This window comes from Notechis scutatus, chromosome 5 (assembly GCF_049901735.1).
Source record: "Notechis scutatus isolate UNSWTSFEM ecotype Mainland chromosome 5, rNotScu1.2, whole genome shotgun sequence".
Classification (NCBI taxonomy): Eukaryota; Metazoa; Chordata; class Lepidosauria; order Squamata; family Elapidae; genus Notechis; species Notechis scutatus.
The window spans coordinates 93,029,096-93,052,697 of NC_142013.1; the positions used below are offsets into that span (position 1 = coordinate 93,029,096).

Here is a 23,602-nt window from a genome sequence, read left to right on the forward strand (position 1 = left end):
GAATTTTAGCGGACAATCATTTAATATGAGCCAGCAATATGCAACAGCATCCAAAAAAGCCAACCAATCCTAAGTTGTATTAACAGGGATAGAATCATGATCCTATGAGGTATTAGTACCATTTTATAAAGCCTTAGCAAGACCATACTTAGAATACTGCATCCAATTTTAGTCACCATATTGTAAAAAAGATTCAAAGACTCTGGAAAGAGTGCAGAAAAAAAGCAACAAAGATGATTAGGAGGCTTGTCTAGTCTAGTGAAAAGAAGGATTGGGGGTGACATGATATTCAAATATTTGAGCCTCAAATATTTAAGCCACAAAGAAGAGCGGGGTCAAACTATTTTCCAAAGCACCTGAGGGCAGGACAAGAAACAATGGATGGAAACTAATGAAGGAGAGAAACAACCTAGAATTAAGGAGAAATTTCCTAACAGCAAAAATAATTAACCAATGGAGGTTTGTCTTCAGAAGTTGAAGGTGCTCCATCAGAAGAGACTTGGCAGCCACTTGCCTGGAATGGTATAGGATCTCCTGCTTGAGGAGCGGATTGGATTAGAAGATCTCCACAGTCCTTTCTAACTCTGTTATCCTGTTAAGTTGAAAAATGTAGGGGAATGTTTCATTATAAACAGTAAGATGAGAGTCCTTTCTTTACTGGGGTGGGGATAAAAGGGCACATGTTGTACTCTAGCACAATCAAATACCTGGTGCAAACTAGAGGCTCACAACCCAAGTCTCTAATGTTTGCCTTGACATGTAACTTGATTAATAGGTTATCAAGTGGAGGAACTGCCCTTTACTTCCTTCCTACTACCTATGCCTGCCAGAGCTCAAAACAGCACCTGACCAACAGGGATTGTGGAAGTTTGTTTCAGGAGTGCTTTCTTTTAACATTATTTCATCTGCTAGATACAGAGTCAATTCTTGGGCTCAATATCTTTACTAAAATGTTTGACAGCATACGGATGTTATTGCAAGAATACTTGTTTAGTCATTACAATTTTGATAGAAAAGCTGTTTAACATAATGATCCTTTTGTCAAGGTTCCAAGTAATACATCCCCAACAAGGAGAACTCCCAGGCAGGCATATTCCTCAAAGAACATTTTATTGGGACATATCAAATTGGTGGAAAACCGGCTCTAAGTTCCCGCCGGGTTTTTTACTCAATTAAAAGTAAAACTTTGTCACTTCCCCCCCAAAAGTTGCTAGTTGACTTAAGTCTCCACCTTTCAAACACCTGCACGAACGTCCTTGATTCCCAAAGGAAAGTATTTTGGCTACAACACCCCAGTTATCTCTACACACCCTCCCTCCCTGCCCCTTAGCTCCAAGTTATGTCAGCCCTGAAGCAATGTGAAGAGAAACCTCCTTATAGGAAAGCTACAGAAAACAGCCTCATATAAGCCAGCATCAGGGTTGACACCTTTGTTATATTTACAAGGACAGAAATTGCCTCAAAGTCATACCCTTTCTTCCATTTACCATTTTGTTGTCTTCTACCATTCAGTTGGCTGCTGAAAATGTTCCAAGAGAGTAAATGCATATATTTAAAAATGCTATACGTGGCTTTTTTTCACACGCAACAGGACTTGTTTTCTTCACGTCCACCTATAGAAGCGAAGAATTCAACTTCATCTACGAAAGTGATGTCAAAAACTGCATTGTCTTTGTTTGAAGATGAGGAAGAAGAGGTATGTAATACCTGAAAAACAACATTTTACTGTAAAGGTTGCTCAGATGACTGTAATAATGAGAATATTCCATTTTTATTCATCTATTTGAAACTTAATAGGTGCTTCCACAAGTCAATTTGCCTAAGAACCAAAAAAACCAAACAAACCCAGATCTAATATAATCTACGATCTTGAATTTTATTTCACAAGCAATAAATTGTTAACATTAAAATACAACAAACTTGTCAAGACCACTAGAGGATGGTTTGAGAGAAAGGAGATGTGAAATTCAAAATACAAACTCACGTGTGCAACAGTCTCATTTTGTACCATCAAAGTAAAGCTTTCCAGAAACACTCTTAATATACATAGTAATTTCAGTTAGGTGTCTTTCTCTCTTTAAAACCATCTTCCTCTGAAGCAACTGTTTTTCTCCGTTTTTTAAATTTATTCTGAGCCACGGTTTTCCTTTCTTCCCCGCAAACCTTGTATTAGATAGCTTGCTCAGCCATAATCTCCTGCTTTCCTGTCCTACTATACGAGAAGTCATCAGTTCAGAAGCAGCAAGCCTGTATTCACTTCAACATAGTCAGGAACAATAAAAATATATTTCTTGACTATTGAGCTGATGCTTCTTTTTAATATCAGCAGCTTATAGAAGTAAAACTGAATTTTTTAAAAAAACAAAAACAAATTTTAATATGAAATATTTCTCATCATAAAAATGCAAAATTAACCGTCAACGTCAAACGTATCTACTGTAGATTTGACAGCAATTGCCCATTGCTGATCTAGGATTGCAGGGCAGACAGTATGGAAATAGTTTATCCTAAACACACAAAGTTTGTTTTAAATCCCCATTTTTCCCTACTGTGAAATATAATGAAACCCTTGGTGGCGATTGGTTTTCCATTGTCCGAAGTAAATTAAATTCTACTTACTTTTTTTTCCAGGACCTCTTTGGATCTGTGCCAAATATATCAAAATCTTCTCAGGAGAGAACAGCCACCTTATTTCTCAGCAGTGATGAAGAGGTACCATGTTCAGAGGTTATTACAATGTGGGTCTGCAACATGAAGCCAAATTTGTTCACTATAGCACCTCGCTTACTATAGAACATTGGTTAGGAATTGTTTACATATTATGATGGCTTCATTTGTTCTACTTCAAGCCTATATAGAATATATGCAGTGCCAAAACAGGCTACTCTGCCCTCTCAAGATGGCCTCAGATATAAGGAATAGGATCCAGAAATAAACATGATAAAAAAAATGGAACATTTGTTATATTAAATACCTTCTGTTATTACAGGGTTGCTTTTTCTTCAGAATGTAGATTATGTGTTCACTAGGAATGTTGAATCAGGGAGGTTGAATTTGTTTTAAATGTGTGTATCATATGATTATAAGAAATTCTGGCCGGTACATAAAGCAACCCAGCAGTAAAAGTAAGTAGCAAAAGATGGCAAAAACTGGGCAACAAGAAACAGATCCAAAATAACCAAAAGCCTGGATGCGAAGTCAACTCTTTTAAGGCCCTTCTAAATACCAGCAAGAAAGAAGCTACACAGATCTCGAGAACCTAATTCAAGAGGGACTTCAACAAAGGCAATGTTCTTCTACAGTCCCAACAAATACCATTGTTTGACTACTGTTGGCATACAAACCTTCTGATTGAATCAGCCAGCAGATACTACGTGAGACAGGCAATCCATCAAGTAACCCAGCCTTAATGCTTATAAGGCTTTATGGGTAAAAACCAACACCTTAAAATCACACCCCCAAAAGCCCACTGAAATCAGGGAAGCTGACCAAGCAGAACTATTATATGGTCATATTGAGGCATGTCCATCACTGACTTTCCCACTCACTTCTGGAAAAGTTAAAACTGCTGAATAGTCTTCTAGGACTACTCTAGCATGTAGAAGATGTTGCAATATGTAGAAAAACTAGGCCACGAGTCACTGAAGGATTTTAGGCATGTTTTATCAGAAAGATCCCTAATTGCAGACTAGTAAAAAGACTTATATTCATAGGTCATATTCATAACTGGCTTTTCTTTAGGATCCCCTAAAACAGGGGCCTCCAGCCCCCGGTCCATCAAACAGCATTGTTTCACGGCATGCGAGAAACTGGGCCGCACAAACAAGCGAAGCCCCATCCACAGGATGAAGGCAGCACATGAAACCATGCACTCTCTGGTCTGTGGAAAAACCTCTCTCTATGGAACCGGTCCCTGGTGCCCAAAAGTTTACCTGCCCCGGGGGGAGGGACTGCTTTAAAGCTACAACTAATATTTCATCTTATTTTGATTTCATGCTCCCAAGAAAAAGCATTTGTCTTCAATAGTGAGATTGGTTTATTTCAGGGTTCCTATGTTACTATTTTGGTGGCATCTTGGTTATTGTGCATTTATTGATGTGCTTTGATTTGAACCTCTGTATCTGAATAATGAATTATTACATAATAATTACATAATAATTGATACATTTTTAGGATCACTGTAATAATAAAAAAGAGGTCAAAGCTACTTCTGAAGGAAGTAAAAAAAAGGAACCCATGAAGTCCGCTTATGGGGCCAGCCAAGCTATTAAGAGAGGCCTCTTTGAAGAAGGAGGAGAAGATGATTTTGCTGTTACTACAAAGGACAGGTAAAAGATTTAGCTACAAGAAAGAAAACAACACGTTCATTTATTAGTACTATATTTTATTTTTTTAAAAAAGATAATTGGCTCAAATTTAGTGACATTGTTTTGTCACTAAATTGTTCTGCATTGTTTTTGGAAACTAGGAATTTTGAACATACTGGGTTTTGGTTTTTTTAGTTTTGCCGCATTTTATGACTTTTCTTGTCACATTGGTTAAGTGAATCACTGCACTTGTTAAATTAATAACATGGTTGTTAAGTGAATCTGGTTTCTCCATTGACTCAAAAGGTTGCAAAAGATGATCACATGACCCTAGGACACTGCAACTGTCATAAGTGTGAGTCTGTTGGCAAGTATCCAGATTTTATCACACGACCATGGAGTTCTGCAACGGTCATAAAGTGTTAAAAATGGTCATAAGTCACTTTTTTCAGTGCCATTGTAACTTTGAGGGATCACTAAATGAACTTTTGTAAGTCAAGGACTACCTATAGTCATTAATAGGGCAACAATCTGAGTGGAACAAGATAACTCTTTAAACATTGTAAGACAAATAGCTGTGCTGTCATAGAGTAAGTAGCCTTGAGCACATGTGCTACATGGGATTCTTTAATCTCTACCAACTGTACTACTACTACTGTAGATTTTCTTCTTGCTTACATCTTTAGTGACTAAAAAAAGTAATTGTTCTCAGTTTATGTTAGTCAAATAATGGCTGGGTTGGGTCAGATTAATACTTGGAAGAGTTAACCAGAGTTCATTAGGGCTGCAAGCTACATGTGAAGTCAGAGAAACATACCAAAAAAAAAGTGAGGAAATACCAATAAAACTGCATGACTATATCCATGTTGTAATCAGGAATTGGAGAGCCAATTTGGTATACTGATTAATACATCAGGCTAGAAATGAGGAGGCTGTAAATGCTACTTCGCCTTAGGCACAAAGCCAGCTAGATGACTCTCAGCTCCAGGAAGAAGGTTATGAGAAACTGCTGCTGAAATCTTGCCCAAAAACCTAAAGAGACTAACCCAGGCAGTCGCCAGGAGTCAACAAAGGCACAAAAAAGAAAAAAAATTCCAGGAATTATTCTTAGTTTGGAGATTTTACAATTAATTAAGTGTATCTTTTCTTTTATGTACACTGAGAGTATTTGCATTGAGACAAATTCCTTGTGTGTTCAGTCACACTTGGCCAATAAAGAACTCTAATGTTCTAGTGTAGACAATATAATATTTACCTGGCTTAGCTCTTAATTTGACCTTATTGATAAAATATTTGTGAAAATTGTTATAAAGAAACAATTACAGAATTCTAGCTATTTACTAAATCTCAGATACATTGTTAAAATATCATTGTAGTAAAAGGTAACAAGGTAATAACAGATCCATCTTGGACTAAACTTTTTTCTTTCTTTCAGCAATAAAAAAACACCTCAGAAAAGTGCTGTTCTGTTTGAAGATGGTACCTTGCACTGTAGCTCTCAACCAACTTTAACCAGCCCTCAACCAGCGTCATCTGATGCACAAACAATAACACTACCTACAGATCAAGTAAGCAGTAATCCAAATTGTGACTTTGTAAACATTAAAGGCTTAGCGCTCTCATTCATATGATACCGACTTTTTGCATAGTGCATCCATCTAATGAGGTTACAGCCAGTTAGATGCATCGAACGAAGATTTGAGGAAAAAGGTGACATTTCTGAAGAATCATTCCTCTTAATAATAAGTCAGTTATGGGATCCCAATCTGGAAAAAGTAGATCATATGTAAGAACAGCAGAGTCTTAAAGCAATGCATCAGATTCTTAAATCTGTTATGAGAATTTGTGGATTAGAATCTACTTTAATCATATACACAATGAAGTGATGAAATCTATTTTATTTGTTTTTACAAATAAGGTGGCAAAGCTATCCCACACAGCTCCTTCCTCCTATTTTCCCTACAACAACAACCCTGTGAGGTGTGTTGGGCTGAGAGAGAGTTGACTTTCATGGCTAAGGTGGGATTTGAACTCACGGTCTCCCACTTTCAAATATGATGCCTTAACCACTTGATCAAACTGGCTCTATCCACAAAATCTTACTATAATACATTCTTCCTTCTTAAAAAATATTACAGATCATGTATCTGATGGGTAACAAATAAAACAGGGATCTTCTAAAACAGTAAATTTTACCACTATCTCATCTAAATTTAAACATCAAATCCCACATCTTTTACTTCTTGGCCAGCAGGAAAATTTCTTGGAAACACATCAGAAGAAATTAGTAGAAAAGAAGGCAGGACCTTCGGAAGAATCCAGTCTGCATCATGGTTATGATTTTGGAGAAGGAGGAAATGTACTTGAGCAACAAAGGAAGGAAAAAGTGAGGAAAAACTTTACATATAATACATATATGTTGTGTATGTTGCGTACCAATGGTGCAAGATTTTATAAAAATCTCAAGATTTTCTCATTGTTCCATATGCATATTATAACCAATTTTAGCCCATTTTATCATACATTATCTCACTTCTGTTTCAAATTTCAGTAAATGTTTTATTTCAACAGTTACGTGTTCATTTGTACACAATTCTATTTCAATTCTATTTATCTTATGCTGTTCAAAACCATGAAGTACATTTTTCTACTCTGAACCTTTCTGATAGTTGTACATAAGAAAATGATTTCACGGGTATATCCCTCTGCCACCAGTTTTATTTTATTTTAAATTCCCCTTGACAAAATTCTAATTCTAATTTGACTGTGGCAAAAGAAAGCAAAGGTAGTACCAATAGTAATAGACAGGTGAAATCCCAAAACAATGGAGCATCATTTGAACACCATCAGCATTGACTAATCCCCATCAGTCAATTGCAAAAGCCAGCTTTATTCAGAACAGCTTACATCATGCGACAATATCTGTAACACCATCAAACATCCACATCTGCTTATCCCAAGTCCTTGGGAAGGACTCAATAAGCAGACAAAAATGTTAAATCCATTCTGAACATCTGGCTGACTGTGCATCAAACCATAATAATGTTCCAGCATGAGCCCTTTCAGTCCTGACAAGAACCATCCTGACAACTCCAGTGACAAAAAGGTTGACATATCACATGACATGAAGAATAAAGTGCCTTATTGGACTGAGGTTCCCTAACCCTGGATTACCAAATCAATTGTGGTATAAAATCGAGCTATTTAATCCATTTGTCACTGGCCCGAACAATAACTTCTGTCTGTGAACTTCCAGCTCTTTTTGGAGAAAGATGCCAAGAAAAAGATGAGAAGTGTATTCAGTTTGTTTGAGGACGAGGAGAAAAACGAAGTTATGGATTCTAGTAAGACTAAACAGATTGGAATGGGGAAGGTGAGTAACATGCGGGGGTGGAACAGTACAACTCACAGTGGCCATGTGGGCATGAAGGAATGGGCGCAGATGGGTTGACGCATAAGACTCGGTATGACCAGGTGGGCGTGAATGGCTGGGCGTGACCAGGTCAGCATGGAACATATCACCCCAGCCCCTGGACTTGAGAACAACTTGATGCCCCACCAGCTTCTTGCCTCCCTGAATTGCTGGCAGCCAAGCACGTCCCTCCTGGAGCCCATGCTGGATCCTGGTGGTAGTCAATCCACTGCTTCCCCCAGAAAAATCTTCCTTTCAGATCATGGGAGGGGAGGGTTTGAAATTGCTCAAATCTCCAGCTGCATTAAAAGCTCTGAGGTGATGCTGGCACTCTTGTAGCCTTACCAGGACGAAAGCAAAAAAAAAAGTGAGGGTCAATACTTTCCATGTATTTGCTACTGTGCTGTGCAGAGTGGGAGGCCACATGGTCAAAGTCCCCCCTTTTTTTGCCTGTGTACCCCCTTCAGGAGTATTTTACAGGGGTGGGGGCTGCAACCGGTTTAACCAGTTTTGTGAGCGCGCGCGCAGCATTCAATAAACACCTATTTGAACCTCTCCAGCTCACCTTCTAGCCTTCCCCAGTAAAGTAGAACAGAGGCGTGGTAATCCACTTTGCCGTGTGAATCAGCTGAGCTGCAAAAGAAGGAAATGTAAGACAGGATCACGCAGGGGCGGGTAGGCGGGGCCGACGGATTGTCGTTTGTAAGGATTGCTAGAACCGGTCCGAACCTGCAGCAGCCCACCACTGGTACTTTAGCATGGGCTCCAGGAGGCACACTTTGCTGCCAGTGGTTCAGGGAGGCAAGGAGCTGGTGGAACATCAAGTTGTCCCCACATTCGGTTGGCCTGGGTGACTTGTTGCTGACCTGGCGGCACCCAGCCATCTATACCCACCTATCAACTCCCACCTGCCCTTAGCCCCCCATCCATGCCCACTTGGTCATGCCAAGTCATCTTCACTGAATCATCCATGTCAATCCAGCTGTGCTCACTCCTTCGCATCCACCCACCCATCCATGCTCACCTGGCTGCTGTGAGTCAACATAGACCCTGCAGGGGATACTCAAAATATCTAACGTGCCTTCTCTGTTATCAGTTTGTAGGACAAGTTAAATTTTTTTAGTCCGGAATAGATTTAGGAGTTATAGTACAGTGGAACCTCCTGTTCACAACCAAATCGGGTTCTGACCCAAAAATCCACTCGATTTTTGAGTCGGGTCACAATTCAAAAATCGGGTGGCAAACAAACCTGGCCGTGGCAGATTCCCTTGCCGCAGTGATTTACCCTTCCGTGCATGCGCAGTCTGTCATGCTTCTGGTCACGACCAAATCAGGTTGCGACCATAGTCTATACTGGTATCACTCCACTTTCCCCCCCAAAGAATCCCAATTTGCTATAAAATATGTTAAAACTGACAACATCTTTCTTACTATTTTGTAATCCTTTTCTTTCTTGTATCTCCATTCTGGGAGGGAAGGAAATACATCAGGCACAGGAAAGATTGCCTAAAGAGATCACTTCCCTCACTTTCTCCCCTCCCAGTTTGAGCATTTTCTACTCTGCAAGGGAGAAAAACAGAAGCAATCTCTTTAATTAGTTTCTCCTGTGCTTGACTTGTTTTTTCTTCTTTACCCCTCTTCCACAGCAGAGAGATTGGAGAGGAAGAGATTACAGAACACTAAGCAGGCATACAGTAATGAATACACACACTGCCTGTACCAATGTATTGTTTTCCTCCATTGTGTACCTGCTTACTCCCTTGTAATCCCTTCCTCTCCAATGTCTGAAAGTACAAACATTAATTCCTTCTTTCTAATTATCTCAGCACCTGAGTGAATATCCCAAAGAGTAGGAAAATGCAGAAAACAAAAGTCGAGTTGTAGTCATGCCATTTCACTCTCAGCATCTGCTTCGCTTAACAACAGAACTGCTGATCCTAATTGTGGTCACTAAATAAGCACTACTTATCTGTTGCCCACCATACAACATGAGTGGGCTGGGTTATTTTTGCATACAGATGAATTCCTCAGCAAATAACTGATCTGCTCTAACTGTTACATTTTATTATTAGTTTTTGACACGGTGTTTTGAAAACAATTCAATGGTTTTTTTTTTCCAGCCTTCAGAGAAGAGCACAGGTGTGTTTCAAGATGAAGAACTTCTCTTCAGCCGTAAACTGCAAGAAGACAATGATCCTGAAGTTGACCTTTTTGATAACAAAACAGGGGTCAGTCAATAGTAAATGCTTTCACTTTTTGTTTACGGATTGGTTTATTTCCAAGTTGTTAAATAACAAGCAAAAGTTGGACATTTCTGTTGATTCAATAGATTGCATATAAGCTTTAAAAAGTGTTATAAAGGATCTGCTAATTGACATAAAGGAGTTATAAGTAATTATAAGGATGGAATATGACAGCGTAGGAAGCTATGGATCTCCAAATACTGCTAAATGACAACTCTAGCAACCCAGACAGCAGAGAAGCAGAGGGAATATAAACTTGAAATAGGCATGTAACTTACTTCTTAAAAGTGAACAGGTGGATGTAATTCTTTTTACACAGTAGGTCACTTCATCATTGCAGGACTCACTTCTGATGGTAAGAAGTACATACGAAATGCCTTTTTATCTCTAGTTGTAAGTTAGATTGTGGCAACTCAGCTTGTGAACCACAATCTGATACTACCTTCCTATAAAATTAGTGATTTGTTAGAAACAAGTAAAAAGTATTTAGGAAATAGTTATTTGTTTACCCTATGTATATGATAGATATGTATATTTCTGCTTCCACTTCAGATTTCAAGCCCTAAAGCAAAATCCTCATCTGGAGAATGGCTGTTTGGGACTGATGACAGCGCCGATGACGGTCTCTTTAGCAATTCTGCCGCAAAGCCTTTGGTACTTATCATGTTGTAATGAATATTTGAAAAAGCCTCAGATGTTGCTTTTTGTTTGGATTGAGATTGTTTAAACCAGATAATAGAGGTATGCAAATTATTCTGAGTTCTGAGTGATCTACAGTTGGAACAAAACATTTTTGCCCTCCTTTCAAGACCACCACTGCTGCTTGGCTCTCAAAACATTTGTTACACTACAGTTTACAATGAAAGATCTTCCTAAGAGCAGACTAATGAATACATAAAGGTAAAGGTTCCCCTCGCACATATGTGCTTGTCATTTCCGGCTCTAGGGGGCGGTGCTCATCTCCATTACAAAGCCAAAGCACCAGCACTGTCTGAAGATGTTTCCGTGGTCATGTGGCCGGCATGACTAAATGCCAAAGGCACATGGAACACTGTTACCTTCCCACCAAAGGTGGTCCCTATTTTTCTACTTGCATTTTACATGCTTTCGAACTGCTAGGTTGGCAGAAGCTGGGACAAGTAACGGGAGCTCACTCTGTTACGCGGCACTAGGGATTCAAACCTTTCTAATCGACAAGCTCAGCGTCTTAGCCAATGAGCCACCGCGTCCCTTAATGAATACAAAGTCAGGGATAATTGCCAGATGCAACATGTTACTTTGAAGAACCTTCTGAGATGGCCATAAGGATCTTTTTGCTACTTTTGACATGCAACACTATAGTGTTTTCTTTTTGTTTAAAATATTTTGTTACTTCTGAGTAATTTACATACTCACACATACGCACAGAAAGAAATTGAGAGTAATAGTATAGAATATAAGTAGTATTGCATCAGGGTCCAGGAGTGTTACATAAAGTTTCTTCAGAACCTAAACTTGCAACTTTAAATATGGCAAACAAAAGTCACAAATGGTTTACATAATGCCAAAAGGCTTCAGGCTGACTGGCATTTTTTTACATTTTACAATTCAACTTTATTTGAAAAGAAAAAAAACAAAAGCTGAGTGGTGAGATGAAATTGTAGGTCAATATCCTTTTTTCTTAATTTGACATGTTTTTACCTCTAACCATGTAAAAGTTTAAGCCGACGTATATTTGGAATAAATAGTATTGATTTTACCATGTTTATAATGTTTAGACTTGATAAATTCAGTATACTAAAACAAATTAAGTTGATTTTAAATTATTTTAAGAGAATGCATAATTCTGTTTTTGTAGTTATAACTCTTGTTTCAGAGCAAGATACATATTTCATTTTTTAAATGTTAATGACATTGGCAACTTGTAACTGCTTTCATAACTAACATAAAGCACAACCTTGCTTTTTTAATGTTACTTTAATTTTATTTTTTGGAAGGTACCAGAAAAGAAAACGATAATAAAGAAAGACAGCCCCGTTTTGCCCTTGGAAAAAGATAGTAAAGTTCTGCAGAATAATCAACATGACAAACAAGGAGAATCAAAAATCCAGGCCACTGAGGTTTGTAAAATACAATTTTTAATTACAGGTTTGAATATATGAAAATTACGTATCTTAACAAGGAAAGGCATTTGAATTTTCCATACCCATTAGTAAGTAAGGTATAAGTATCTTCAGATGGAAACACACGCACACCAATTGTACTGTTTCCATTTTGCAATGCAGTTTGGAGTAGAAATGGTAAACCAATAGTAAGTTTAGACCAATTCCATTCGCTATACCTCCCTGTATCTTTCTATCCTTGAAAAATTTCCTTACTTCAATTGCATTCATGTCTCTTCATGGATTGTTTTTCTTTGCATTTCAATTATCTTTTCTGTGCTTCAGTAATTCCATCACCATGATTACTTCTTCATCTTCCCTTTCCTCTTAATTCATTCACTTTCCTTTCATATAATTGTTTTGCAGTGTGGGGCTCACTCAGTTCTTTTGGGTGACCAAAATAATACCAGCACTGTACATTCATATTGATCACTTGCTTTTTAATTTTCATTCATGCATCAGCTATTTTCATTATTCTATTTGTTTTTTTTCTTACTTGTAGTATACATTGCACTCCTCTGAATCTGTTTTCACCCCTCAGTCTTTCTGGAAATGTAGTACCTAGAATTGGACAGGTGTAGCCTCACTAATGCTGGCTAGAAAGAAGGAAGCCTCTTTGGTATGATGCTTCTTATACAGTCCAGAACTGCATGAATTATTCTAGTCACACTCTTCTGATTCATGTTCAGCTTCTTGTCAATGAAGCTTGTTCTTTTCAAGTACATTGTAGAGAACAAAAGAGATGACATTGATAAAAACATGCAAACCATTACCTAAGCAAAATGGTCTGAAGTGTTGTTTAAGCGCTGAGAAACAAGATTATATTCAGAAGCAGCAGGGTTATGTTAGCCTATCTTAATAAGTCTACCTAATCGGGCTGACAGTTTCCAACCCATAAAAGTCATATCTTGAATATATAGATAGATCTCACTTACCAACTGTCTTGTGCCACAACTGTTCAAAATTACAATAGTTGGGGGAAAAACCAACAACTTTGTAACCAAAGTATTGAACCCTTCACAACAATGTTTATATATCTAAGATTTCACTGAAACTGGCAAGGTAAAAGTTTCTGCAAATAAAACATTGTAAATGCAATACCAGGCACTATGCCAAGTACAATATGGATAATGGTGATTATGGCAGAAAGTTTCTACTGAGACATGTACCATTTAACAGCAGCATCCTACAATATAGCACTTCTCAAAGTTTCCTTTTTCAGAGATGTGCTCACTCAAGTGAGATTTTTGCCCTGAGTTTATGTTTTTTAGGTACATTTTATCTTCCCTTTCTTTCTGACCTTTTACCCTCTCTTTTTCTCTCTCTTTCTCTCTCCATCCACTCTAGAAACAGGTTTCTAGATAAAACTTAAGAACTGTCCAGTTAAAAGCACTGTGGCAAGTCATCCTTTCTGTACTTATTTAATATTAAGGTCATTTTGCATTGCCACCTCCTTTTTTACTGATCCCTCTTGAATTTTTTCCCCAAATGTGTATTTGCTTGACCTGCTGCCAAATAATAAATTTTATTTTACTTTGTAAGGGAGAATTGGAAATTCACCCAAAAGATAAACCGTACAAGAAAACTACTGTGAAACCACCATTAAAGGGACCGTCTCACTTACCTGATGACACAAAGCATACCAAAGTAGCTTCAATAAGAAATACCACAGAGCTGGGAGTTAGTTTTGATAATCCTATGAAAGCCAGCACACTGCAAAATGTCAACAAGGTAATTTGGTAATGAAAAACCTTTATAAAGATGATTATTTTAATGAACGCCATAGGACTCATTTTAGTTGCTCAATGGTGTCAAAGTATTTACTAATGTAGGAAAAAATGTAGTGAATGTATAAGCATTCTCTTTTCCACATTTTCACAGGGAAAGGAACGAAATATTATATTCAACATAGTATGGTTAATTTAAATTGAATAGTGAGCAGAGGAGAAAGAATTATTAGGATAGGCTATTCACCTTAACAAAGAAATGCTTTTCTTAAGAAGAGAATTTTTGAAGACTTCTCTCATTTAAAAACTACCTGAAATTTAAAGGAGAAATTGTGAAGAAAAGTACTTCACTCTAGGTCCCCTTCAGTTATTCTGTTCTGATGTATAGCCTTATTTAGATGGATTTTTTCCTCTCTTGCCTAAAGGTAATAAATACCAATTTCAAATTAGTAGTGCTTCTTTTAAAAATGTGGCATTGCCTGCTCTTACTGCTTGTTAATTTGTACTGTTTCTTACTTTGCATCCTTATAAACTCAAATTATAGGGAAGAATCAAAGTGAGTGGGAATCGAAGGCCCCCAACCAGACCTGCCAGGCGATTAGCTGTTGAAGAACTTGACAAAAATGAAATAAATACTGCAGAGAACAAATGTTTGCCTATCTTAAAAGGAAACTCTGGGCCGCCAACTATATTACATCATAGCAAACTGCATAGAAAGAAAAATTCCGAAAAAGCTTGCTTGGTTCCATCAGCCAACAGCAGCAACCAACCCAATGAGTCAAAATGTAGCCCTCTTTTAAAATCAACAGCCTATTCCGATCTCTTCGAATCTAACAACCTTTCCACCAAGGATAGCAACTCTAAAGCAACACTGGAAGCTAAGGGCATTGTAAGCCAGGCTGCAAAAAATGAGGAGCTGTTTCCTGCAGCACAAGAGGGTACAAGTTGTGATGACCTCTTTCACTCTAGAAAGACATTAAGGAAATTAAGTCCGGTCCCTTTCCCGGAGGAAGAACAGGATGTCTTCATCACTAGTAAGAAAACTGTGAAGAGAAAAGAACAGCAGCTCCCATCTCAGTCACATCAAAGTTTCGCAATCCAAGACATTTTTGAGGTAATTTTCGAAAGTTTTTCTCTTCAGGCTTGGATTCTTCTGACTTTATATTGTGCTGTTTTTGTTTATTTCACAGGCATTAGAGTGATGGGGGAAACAACTTGGGTTGAATGCAATTCGTTTAAATGGTAACCAAAAAGTGAATAAGGAAAGATGGGCTGGATTTGGAATTTTTGATTTCATTAGCATTCTTATGATAGGCTGACCCTTTGGATGACCTCTCCAGTTGTGTTAAATTATTTTTAAAAAATCTCTAAGCAGTGCCTGAAACTGTCTTGAATAGGACACAGATAATCTGCTTCTTCTGACCACATATTCAATATTGTTTCCTAAAAAAAGAAAGGTTAGAGATTATCAGAGTTGGATTCAGAGAAGATACCTTGAGGGGGCATACTGCAGTCTGCCTCAAGGCTGCAGACTTAAAGCCTTATCCAAAGGGAAGGCATTGACAATCTCCTGAATCCAGTTTGTCCAGTACTCCTTGAAGGATCCAGGATCCAGCATTGGTCAAGCTTAAAAATGGCAGGGATCATGTTAGATGTCCTGTCCACTTCTCAAAATTCATAGGCCAAAAAGATTTCCAGCTAACAGTCAGATATACCTGCTGTTCACTCATGAGAAATCAAGTCTTATCGATGACTAAAAATGCATAAAAATGAACTTGTGATTTATACTTTTAATGATTAAATAGAATAAATTATAAAAAGAGTAATATGTAATAATATTGGGAGCCACTTCTTTTTCCTTTTTTCCTTTTTTTCAACTTATTTTTATTTCTTACACTTCTTGCTTTTTCTTTGATTTCGTTCTCTTTCTTCTCTTTCCTTACTTTGTATTACTTTGTGTTAGTTTTAATCTTAAATGATGTGTTTGTGGGATGAGGAATTAAAGGAACTAAATTCAATGAATTTTATGGAACTATATCTGGCAGGCTGAAGAGATGATATTCTTATTTACTACTCATATTCCTAAAAACTTCCCAAGTTTCAAATTAGAATAATTCATATTCAAATTTATAACCACATAGAACTAGCTGCTTAGCAGAACTTATTTTTGGATCAATTTTGCAGAAAATGAGAGCTACTAGTATTTTATTTTACAAGCACTAACCAGAGAAAATATATGCCTTTATATACAGTATATCATTTTTATACTCAGTAATCCTTTTCTTTATTCAAGGATGATATATTTGCAGTAGAAACTGTTAAGCTGCCAGACAAAGCAAAAGAGGTAGAAGTCAACTTGTTTGATGATGATGTTGATATTTTTGCTGATCTTGCTGTAAAATCAAAGGAAAAGAGTACCAGAAAGAAGATAGAAGCTGTATCTATATTTGATGAGGACACAGGTAAAAAAAACCAAGTATTTATAGAAAGTTCTGCAATTCACTGACAAATATATTTCTATAGAAATATGTTAAGAATTAGGTAATGATTTTGCAAATTAAAAAAAAATACAAAACTGCCTGCCTTTGGATTTGGAGAATTGGGGAATGTCAGAATATTTAATATATTTCTTCAGATATGCAGAAGGATCATGACTAATCCTATTTTTTGTTAGAAATGTTGAGCCTCGATAGGAAGAGACTATCTTCCATGAAGGAAGAGTAGGATATATGTCAAGAAAGAGGTGGAAAAACACTTGTGCTTCAGGAACCTAATAGGGCTTGTTCTCTTAATAGTATTGGTTCAAACTAGATTTCACAGTCTATCTTTGAAATTCAAATTTTTGAAAATTCATATTCTATCCAGTGGGGGGGTTGTGATTATTGAGATTGTAGCACTTTGTTAAAGCATTTTCAGTTAAATCAAAAGGCAACCATGGCAAGAATGACTACATCTATGGCACATTGTCTTTCTTGGTATAGCTAACTTCTGCTTTGGCATGGTAGAGGTTACACTTATCAGAAAACACGCCAGGACAAATACTATATTTGATTTTAAGTCAATGTAGATAGTATGATACTCTTAACACATTTAATAGTTGTATTTTTCAGTACATTAGAAATTAAAATTGGAGGCACTACTTTGAAGGGGCTCCACTCAGTCCTTTCAAGGCTTTTGAGTCTCCTGCACCCTTGAGTCCTTTCAATTCAATCAGCACCAGGATTTCCCACGTCTGTTATTTCAGACCTACCACATGTTGCGAGCAATGCATTATTGATGCCTTTGCAAAGAATGTGCCTAGGATTCAGCAGATTTTTTTAATCAACATCCTTCCCTGTACTCCTGTTAATATAAATATAATTCATCATTTTCTTTTTTTAAAAAAGTCTATGAAACAGTTCTGGTACATATCCACATTTTTCTCCCTCTCTCTAGATGATATCTTCTCCCCCACTAGTCAATCTAAGACATCAACAAAAAAGACCACCTTTCAGTCAGTCTCGGGACGTAAGAACAGTGAACCTAGAACAGCAAGCACTTTTGATGACCCTCTCAATGCATTCCAAGAGCACTAATAAAGAGACTGCTGGACAATTTATTTTCAATTTGTCACTGAATGCAAATTCCTTTATTTTCTAATCAAATACTTGGTGTGACAAAACAGAATATTCCTGGACTCATTCACTTATCTATTTTACACCATGTGACATTTTTTAAAAAAATGTTATAAAAGCTATTTGAGCAAACAATAACTGTCCTAATCAGCTTGTTACTGGTAATGTAGTATGCATATGTATATAGTATAAATCAAAATTACAGAACATTTAATGTTGATAAATGGCATTTACAAAATCAGTATTTTCTGATCTATATTGTAAGCAAATTCACTTTCTGGAATTAAGTTTATGATCATAACTCATGATTATGAGAATCTGAATTCTCCTTTTGGATATATTCTTGATCACTGATAAAGATTATTTCATTTTGCTGGAAGGGATGGGATTAGATGGAATGGGGTTCTTCACTATCATATATACTTACAGATAAGCCCTTTCTTCAATAAGGTAACACTTTTTTTTAAACCACAGTATAGTTTAAAAAGATGTCATCAGTGAATGAGCTGTCCTATATTTTTTGTTTTGGTAAAAAAAGTTTAAGGTCTGCCTATCTGCAGATGGGTTTACATGCAAGTATATATGGGAAATACATGTACTTTAAAAAAGAATAGTGTATACATTCACAGATAACCCAATTTGTGGATGAGCCGAACCCAATTTTTTATGTGCATTTTGGTACTCAACATTTTTGGCTTATCTGTCAGTATGTACAATATTAAAATACCTCTAATCTGGTTTCAGTTATTTATATCATATATGCTTCAACTGTTCACTATTTTTCTTTCCCTTCTCGATACATACCCTCATTACCAATTCTGGTGAGCAATTTTAGCCTGAAAATTATCTTAAATGTATGGGATTGCTTAAAATTAACTGTCAAAAACTGGGAGTAATCATTGATTTGGACTATATCAGAATTCTGTTCATGTTGAATCTCAGTTTACCTTAATATAGTATCACCACCAGGCAGTGATAAAAATGCATATTTTGGGTTGAATGTACTGTTCACACCTATTATTGGATACTGTTTCATGTCAAATACAATGCATTTTCTCCACTATTCGGTCTGTTCAAAAAGCAGGGTATGTGCATTCAAATAGTTCTTTGAAGGAAAAGAAGTATGATTTAATCATTGAATTGATTGGATGAATAACACTTAAAAGGCTGCAATGACAAGTTGTTACAGTGGCTTACATCTGAAGTTCTTGCAGTTGTAGAAAACTAATAAGTTGGGTCCATCTATGTGTAACCCTAAATCCCCACAATGTAGCATTTAACTTTTATTCCTGAAACCCTTTCCTTGTGAGAAAGAACAGTATAAAATAAAATTAATAAATGCAAGTTATTGTATGACACTCTCTGATTCAGTGAGGATAGGTGGGTTTGGTGAGTGTCATAACTACTGTCCTGGAAGAAACCCAGAGCATCCAGGAGCACATCAGTAAGATAACACCCAAAGATGAACTGCTGAGATTAAGCGGAGATGCCATGGAAAGACAAAACCCTGCATGGGATGTACCATTGACAGACAGCTGAGGTGACAGAGAAGCCAGGCACTGAAATGGACCCGTCTCTCTCCAGCAGTTGCCCAGCCCACCAGAGGAAAGGCTGGCATCTACCGGCACTTAAACATGGCAGCATTCCAGATTTCTGAAGTTTGGTAAGAAAAGTGGGAGTGTCCTATACATGGGGGCATCTTATAGATGGAAAAATATGGTAGAATTCTACCGAATCTGTTTCAGTAGAAACATGGAATTAACTAATGTTGCTTAAATAGATTGTTAACCAAATTTTCACTTAATAGCATCAATTCCAATTTGGACCACTTACAATAGAATATCCCGTTATTTTACTAAAGGGATCTATTATTTGCACCAACACTACAGTGAGGTATCGTCTGCAAATAAAATCAGTTTGTTTGACTAAATTACATACTACCCTGTAAATCTCCCTAAGTTGTCTAAAAGTACAAGCCAAGGATTCCACGCACATATTAAAAATCAAGGATAAAAGTGGCATCCTTGCTTACTTCCTCTAAATGAGAAAGCAGCAGAAAGCATACCATTAATCTTATTTTAGATGTGTGCTAATCATATAGTAGCTTGTTCCATTTTATAAATTTCAACCAAAAAATAAATAAATCCAAACCTTTATCGTACAGCAAACGTACTGTATTGTACATATTTTGCCAAAAGCTTTTTCAGCATCTTAACAATAAGATTACAAATTGGCTTTCATCTTTATTCAAGTTATTAAATCTGTTTTTAATCTAATGTTGTTCTGGTGCCTGCCTATTTCTTAAAAGTCCCGTAATAAAATATATCTTGCTGTAATCTTGTTTGCTAGCAATGCCATTAAGATCTCCATTTCAATATGAATTAATGAGATAGGAGATTGGCACATTAGGTATAATTTTACCTGCTATAATACACATTACATTAATACTTTATATGTGTAACATCCACATTAATATGATCCAACTATTTACAACTAATACACAATTGTTTTCAAGATTTGTAAACTACCCAGTTTAACACCACTTTGGTAATATATGTCCTGGTACATATTAAAGACACTCTCTTTTTTTACAGCCTGCTTACATTATCTTGCATGCTGTCTGCAATGCTTAATTTGAAAATCTGTGGGGACACTCAATAGTTTCAACACGTATTTTTAACTTGAGCATTCTATTATAGGTAGTCCTCATCTTATGACAATTGAGCCCAAAATTTCTGTTGCTGACAGTTGTGAGTTTTGTTCCACTTTACCAGCTTTCTTGCCAGAATTGTGAATCACTGCAGTTAGGTTTGTAACATGGTTGTTAAGTGAATCTGTCTTCCCCATTGCCTTTGCCACAAAAGGTGATCACATGACCCTGGGACACTGTATCATAAATGTAAGCCAACTGCCAAACATCTGAATTTTGATCAGTGATCGTGGAGATGCTGCAACAGTCGTGTGAAAAATGGTCATGTCACTTTTTTCAGTACCGTTGTAATTGAATGGTCAGTAAAAAGGGCTGCAAGTCGAGGACTACCTATATTCTGTTAAAACTCTGAAGATATAAAAAGATATATAAAAGGATTAATATTAATATTCTGGATAAGAAATGGTCTAACCTGATCAATATTAGATCATTTCTGATCTCCTTTTGTTAATATATTGGGTAACAAATTTCAGTTATACTGTATACATATTAGAGTTTTATGTTAGGGACATTCTTAAAACTGTACATTTTAACATCTGGTTTTTGTACAATATGCAAGATGCTCTACATCCACTGAGATCATAGTATTTTTACAAGATTTGGACACTTTTTTTAAGCATTGAATTTCTGTTTTATCTAATAACTTTAAAAAGTGCCCAGTGCACTGCTGTCCATAAGATTCCCCTGCGATTTCTATATTCAGTTTGCAAAATGGAAGTGGTTTTCATTCACACCTGCAGGCACTTTCCAGGGATCTAAGCTGAAGTATCATTGAGGCTCAGTATTTTGGGTGCTTGAAGTAGCTGAGAAGCAATGGACCAGGGTCGACAGAGAGAATGGAATGGAAAGGAATAGAGAATAGCTGCAAAGCATAACAGTAAGAGTTGAAAGGGACCTTTGAGGTCTTCTAGTCCAACCCCGTTCAGGCAGGAGACCCTCTACCATTTCAGAGAAATGGTTATCCAATCTCTTCTTTAAAACTTTCAGTGCTGGAGCATTCACAACTTCTGGAGGCAAGTTGTTCCACTGATTAATTGTTCTGTCAGGAAATTTCTCCTTAGTTCTAGGTTGCTTCTCTCCTTGATTAGTTTCCACCCATTGCTTCTTGTCCTGCCCTCAGGTGCTTTGGAGAATAGCTTGACTCCCTCTTCTTTGTGGCAACCCTGAGATATTGGAACATTGCTATCATGTCTCCCCCTAGTCCTTCTTTTCATTAGACCAATGGTGGCTTTTTGTGTTGTCCCCCTGCGCCTGTGTGCCCTGCATCTCTGCACCTGCACGTCTCTTTGCATGTGCACGTGTCTCCCGCACACCTTCCATGCATGCAAGCCAGATACCCGACAATCAGCTGTCAGGCAGTGGCGGCATGCACGCATGTGCAGTGAGGCTCTTCCGGGCAAGCTCTCGTGTGCCAGGGGAAATGGCTCTGCGTGCCACTTCCTGCAGGCATGCTGTAGGTTCACCATCATGGGACTAGACATAGCCAGTTCCTACAACAGTTCTTAATACGTTTTAGCCTCCAGTCCACTAATCATCTTTGTTGCTCTTCTCTGCACCCTTTCTAGAGTCTCAACTGGATGCAGGATTCCAAGCGTGGCCTTACCAAGGCCTTATAAAGTGGCATCAACCTTGATTTTTCTATCCCTGTCTTTATGCAGCCTAGAACTCTGTTGTTTTTTTTGGCAGCTGCAGCACATATTGCCGCCTCATCTTTTCATTAAACCAGGTGGCTGGAAAAAAAACCTTAAAAAATCGGACGAGCAGCCATCCGGGTAGCCGAATTGGCGGTCGCCCATATTTGGGCAGGCACGGGGTCTCGAGACCCCTTGAGGATTACCGACGAACAAATGAAGGGTGAAAGGCCTCCCGGGCCTAAGAAGGCGTGGGGGGGCGGGGGGGATGGCACCGCATTCCAGTACAGCAATTGCCCGGCGAAGCGTTGCCTCAGTTGAGGCGCCTAACCAACCAACGCCCCCTCACAGCTCCTGCTGCTGCTGCCGCCGCCCCTTCCCGCCATTTTCCGAGCCGCGCAAGGATCAGAGCCCCGCATCTCTAAGCAACCGGACTCGCCCGTTTATCGCGTCACAAAGAGCGGGAGGACGGGTTAAGGCGCCTCCCCTTCGCCGTCGGGCGGAGGGAACGGGCCCTCCCGTGGGGCTGAATGTCTTCCGTTCGCCATCGTCTTCTCCGCTCCATGGCTGCCTCGGCAGCTCCTTGAAAGGGGGGAGGCGACGCGTCGGCCCCTCCCGCGGGGCCCTGAGTGGCGGGAAAAACGGCAGGTGAGGAGGACGGGTCTCCACACCTGGCCGCCTCTGAGAGGGGGGTGGAAAGCAGGCGAGGCCGCGCCCGCCCGTTTCTCCTCTATTCCCCCTCAGCGTTCCCCAAGAGCCCCCGGCAGGCATCGTGGCCCGATCAAAGCTTCAATGGAGGCTCCGAAGTGGGGCCTGTTACCTTTCTTGGCCTGGGAGTTAGAGGGAGGTCGCTTTCTTCCCTTCGGGGCGAGCTGGAAAATGGAGAGCGAAGGGCCTGCTGGCAAAACCAGGGCCGGAACTGGCCGAAAACCAGCCCTGTAAAGGACAGTTAGTTACCTTCGGCGCTTCCATCTTAAGGCTTTTTGTTTCTGGCGTCCTCTTTATGTGTTTCCTGGGTCTTTTTCCCGCCCTGAGAATAAGGGACGGAAAGGGGCGCAACTACCGAGTTTTGATTTCCCCGATCCTGTGGGGAAAAGCGAGTTGCCGGCTTGCCTTTTTTTTCTTCTCCAAATGGAGTCGGCACCTTGGATTAAATATTAGCATTGGGGGTTCTACCAAGAAGGCTCTTACTTATTCTGCACCTTAGCCTGTTTTAACCTAACCTTAACCTAATTGTAGATGGGCGACTTGGAGGATTGAGTAGTTGAGTAAGAAACGGCCCTGTTCTTTTGCTTGATAGTTGTGTCCACTCAAACATTGGAGCTTAGTTTCTTTTATTTTTCAGTGTGGCATATCCAGTAGTGATGATAAAGAACATAAGTAACTTTTCGTAGTGCACAGGGTTAATATACAGGTAGTCCTTGATTTACAACAGTTCATTCAGTGACGGTTCAAAGTTACACCAGTGCTTGAAAAACTGACATGACTCTTTTTCACAGTTCCGACTTTTGCAGCATCCCCATAATCAGGTGATTAAAATTCAGATGCTTGGCAACTGGTTCATGTTTATGACCATTGCTTGTGTCCCAAGGTCATCTAACCTGACCAGCAAAGTCAATGGGGAAACCAGATTCACTTAACACCCAGATTACTAATATATCAACTGCAGTGATTCACTTAACATCTGTGGCAAGAAAGGTCTTAAATGGGCAAAATTCATTTAACAAATGTCTCAACAGAAATTTTGGGCTTTTTTGTGGTTGTAAGTCAACTCCCCATAGCAATTATTAGAGATAAAGGACATAAGTAACTTTTGG

At 38.4% G+C, this 23,602-nt stretch overlaps 1 protein-coding gene and 1 long non-coding RNA gene across 9 annotated transcripts in view; one reads left to right on the forward strand and one right to left on the reverse strand.

Annotated features, from left to right (window-relative positions):
• The window catches only part of LOC113412973 (WASH complex subunit 2C-like), a 39,966-nt gene extending 21,178 nt beyond the window's left edge, over nucleotides 1-18,788 (forward strand). For 4 of the 8 annotated variants that reach the window (XM_087967334.1, XM_087967336.1, XM_087967338.1 and 1 more), the window contains exons 17-29: nucleotides 1,592-1,696; nucleotides 2,632-2,712; nucleotides 4,174-4,328; nucleotides 5,743-5,875; nucleotides 6,559-6,693; nucleotides 7,564-7,680; nucleotides 9,840-9,947; nucleotides 10,515-10,616; nucleotides 11,939-12,061; nucleotides 13,646-13,834; nucleotides 14,375-14,944; nucleotides 16,124-16,292; nucleotides 17,266-18,788. In XM_087967334.1, the coding sequence (XP_087823460.1) occupies nucleotides 1,592-1,696; nucleotides 2,632-2,712; nucleotides 4,174-4,328; nucleotides 5,743-5,875; nucleotides 6,559-6,693; nucleotides 7,564-7,680; nucleotides 9,840-9,947; nucleotides 10,515-10,616; nucleotides 11,939-12,061; nucleotides 13,646-13,834; nucleotides 14,375-14,944; nucleotides 16,124-16,292; nucleotides 17,266-17,405 (2,127 nt within the window). In that variant the 3' untranslated portion in view covers nucleotides 17,406-18,788. The remainder of the gene's footprint in view (nucleotides 1-1,591; nucleotides 1,697-2,631; nucleotides 2,713-4,173; nucleotides 4,329-5,742; nucleotides 5,876-6,558; nucleotides 6,694-7,563; nucleotides 7,681-9,839; nucleotides 9,948-10,514; nucleotides 10,617-11,938; nucleotides 12,062-13,645; nucleotides 13,835-14,374; nucleotides 14,945-16,123; nucleotides 16,293-17,265) is intronic. The other 4 variants (XM_087967335.1, XM_087967339.1, XM_087967340.1 and 1 more) reach the window with 2 other exon arrangements.
• On the reverse strand, nucleotides 1,572-22,812 carry LOC148130582 (uncharacterized). Its single transcript, XR_015749918.1, has 3 exons — nucleotides 22,606-22,812; nucleotides 2,620-2,744; nucleotides 1,572-1,707 (listed from the first exon to the last, which is right to left on the reverse strand). It is a non-coding gene; the product is annotated as an uncharacterized LOC148130582 (long non-coding RNA).
• Between the last annotated feature and the right edge of the window lie 790 nt (nucleotides 22,813-23,602).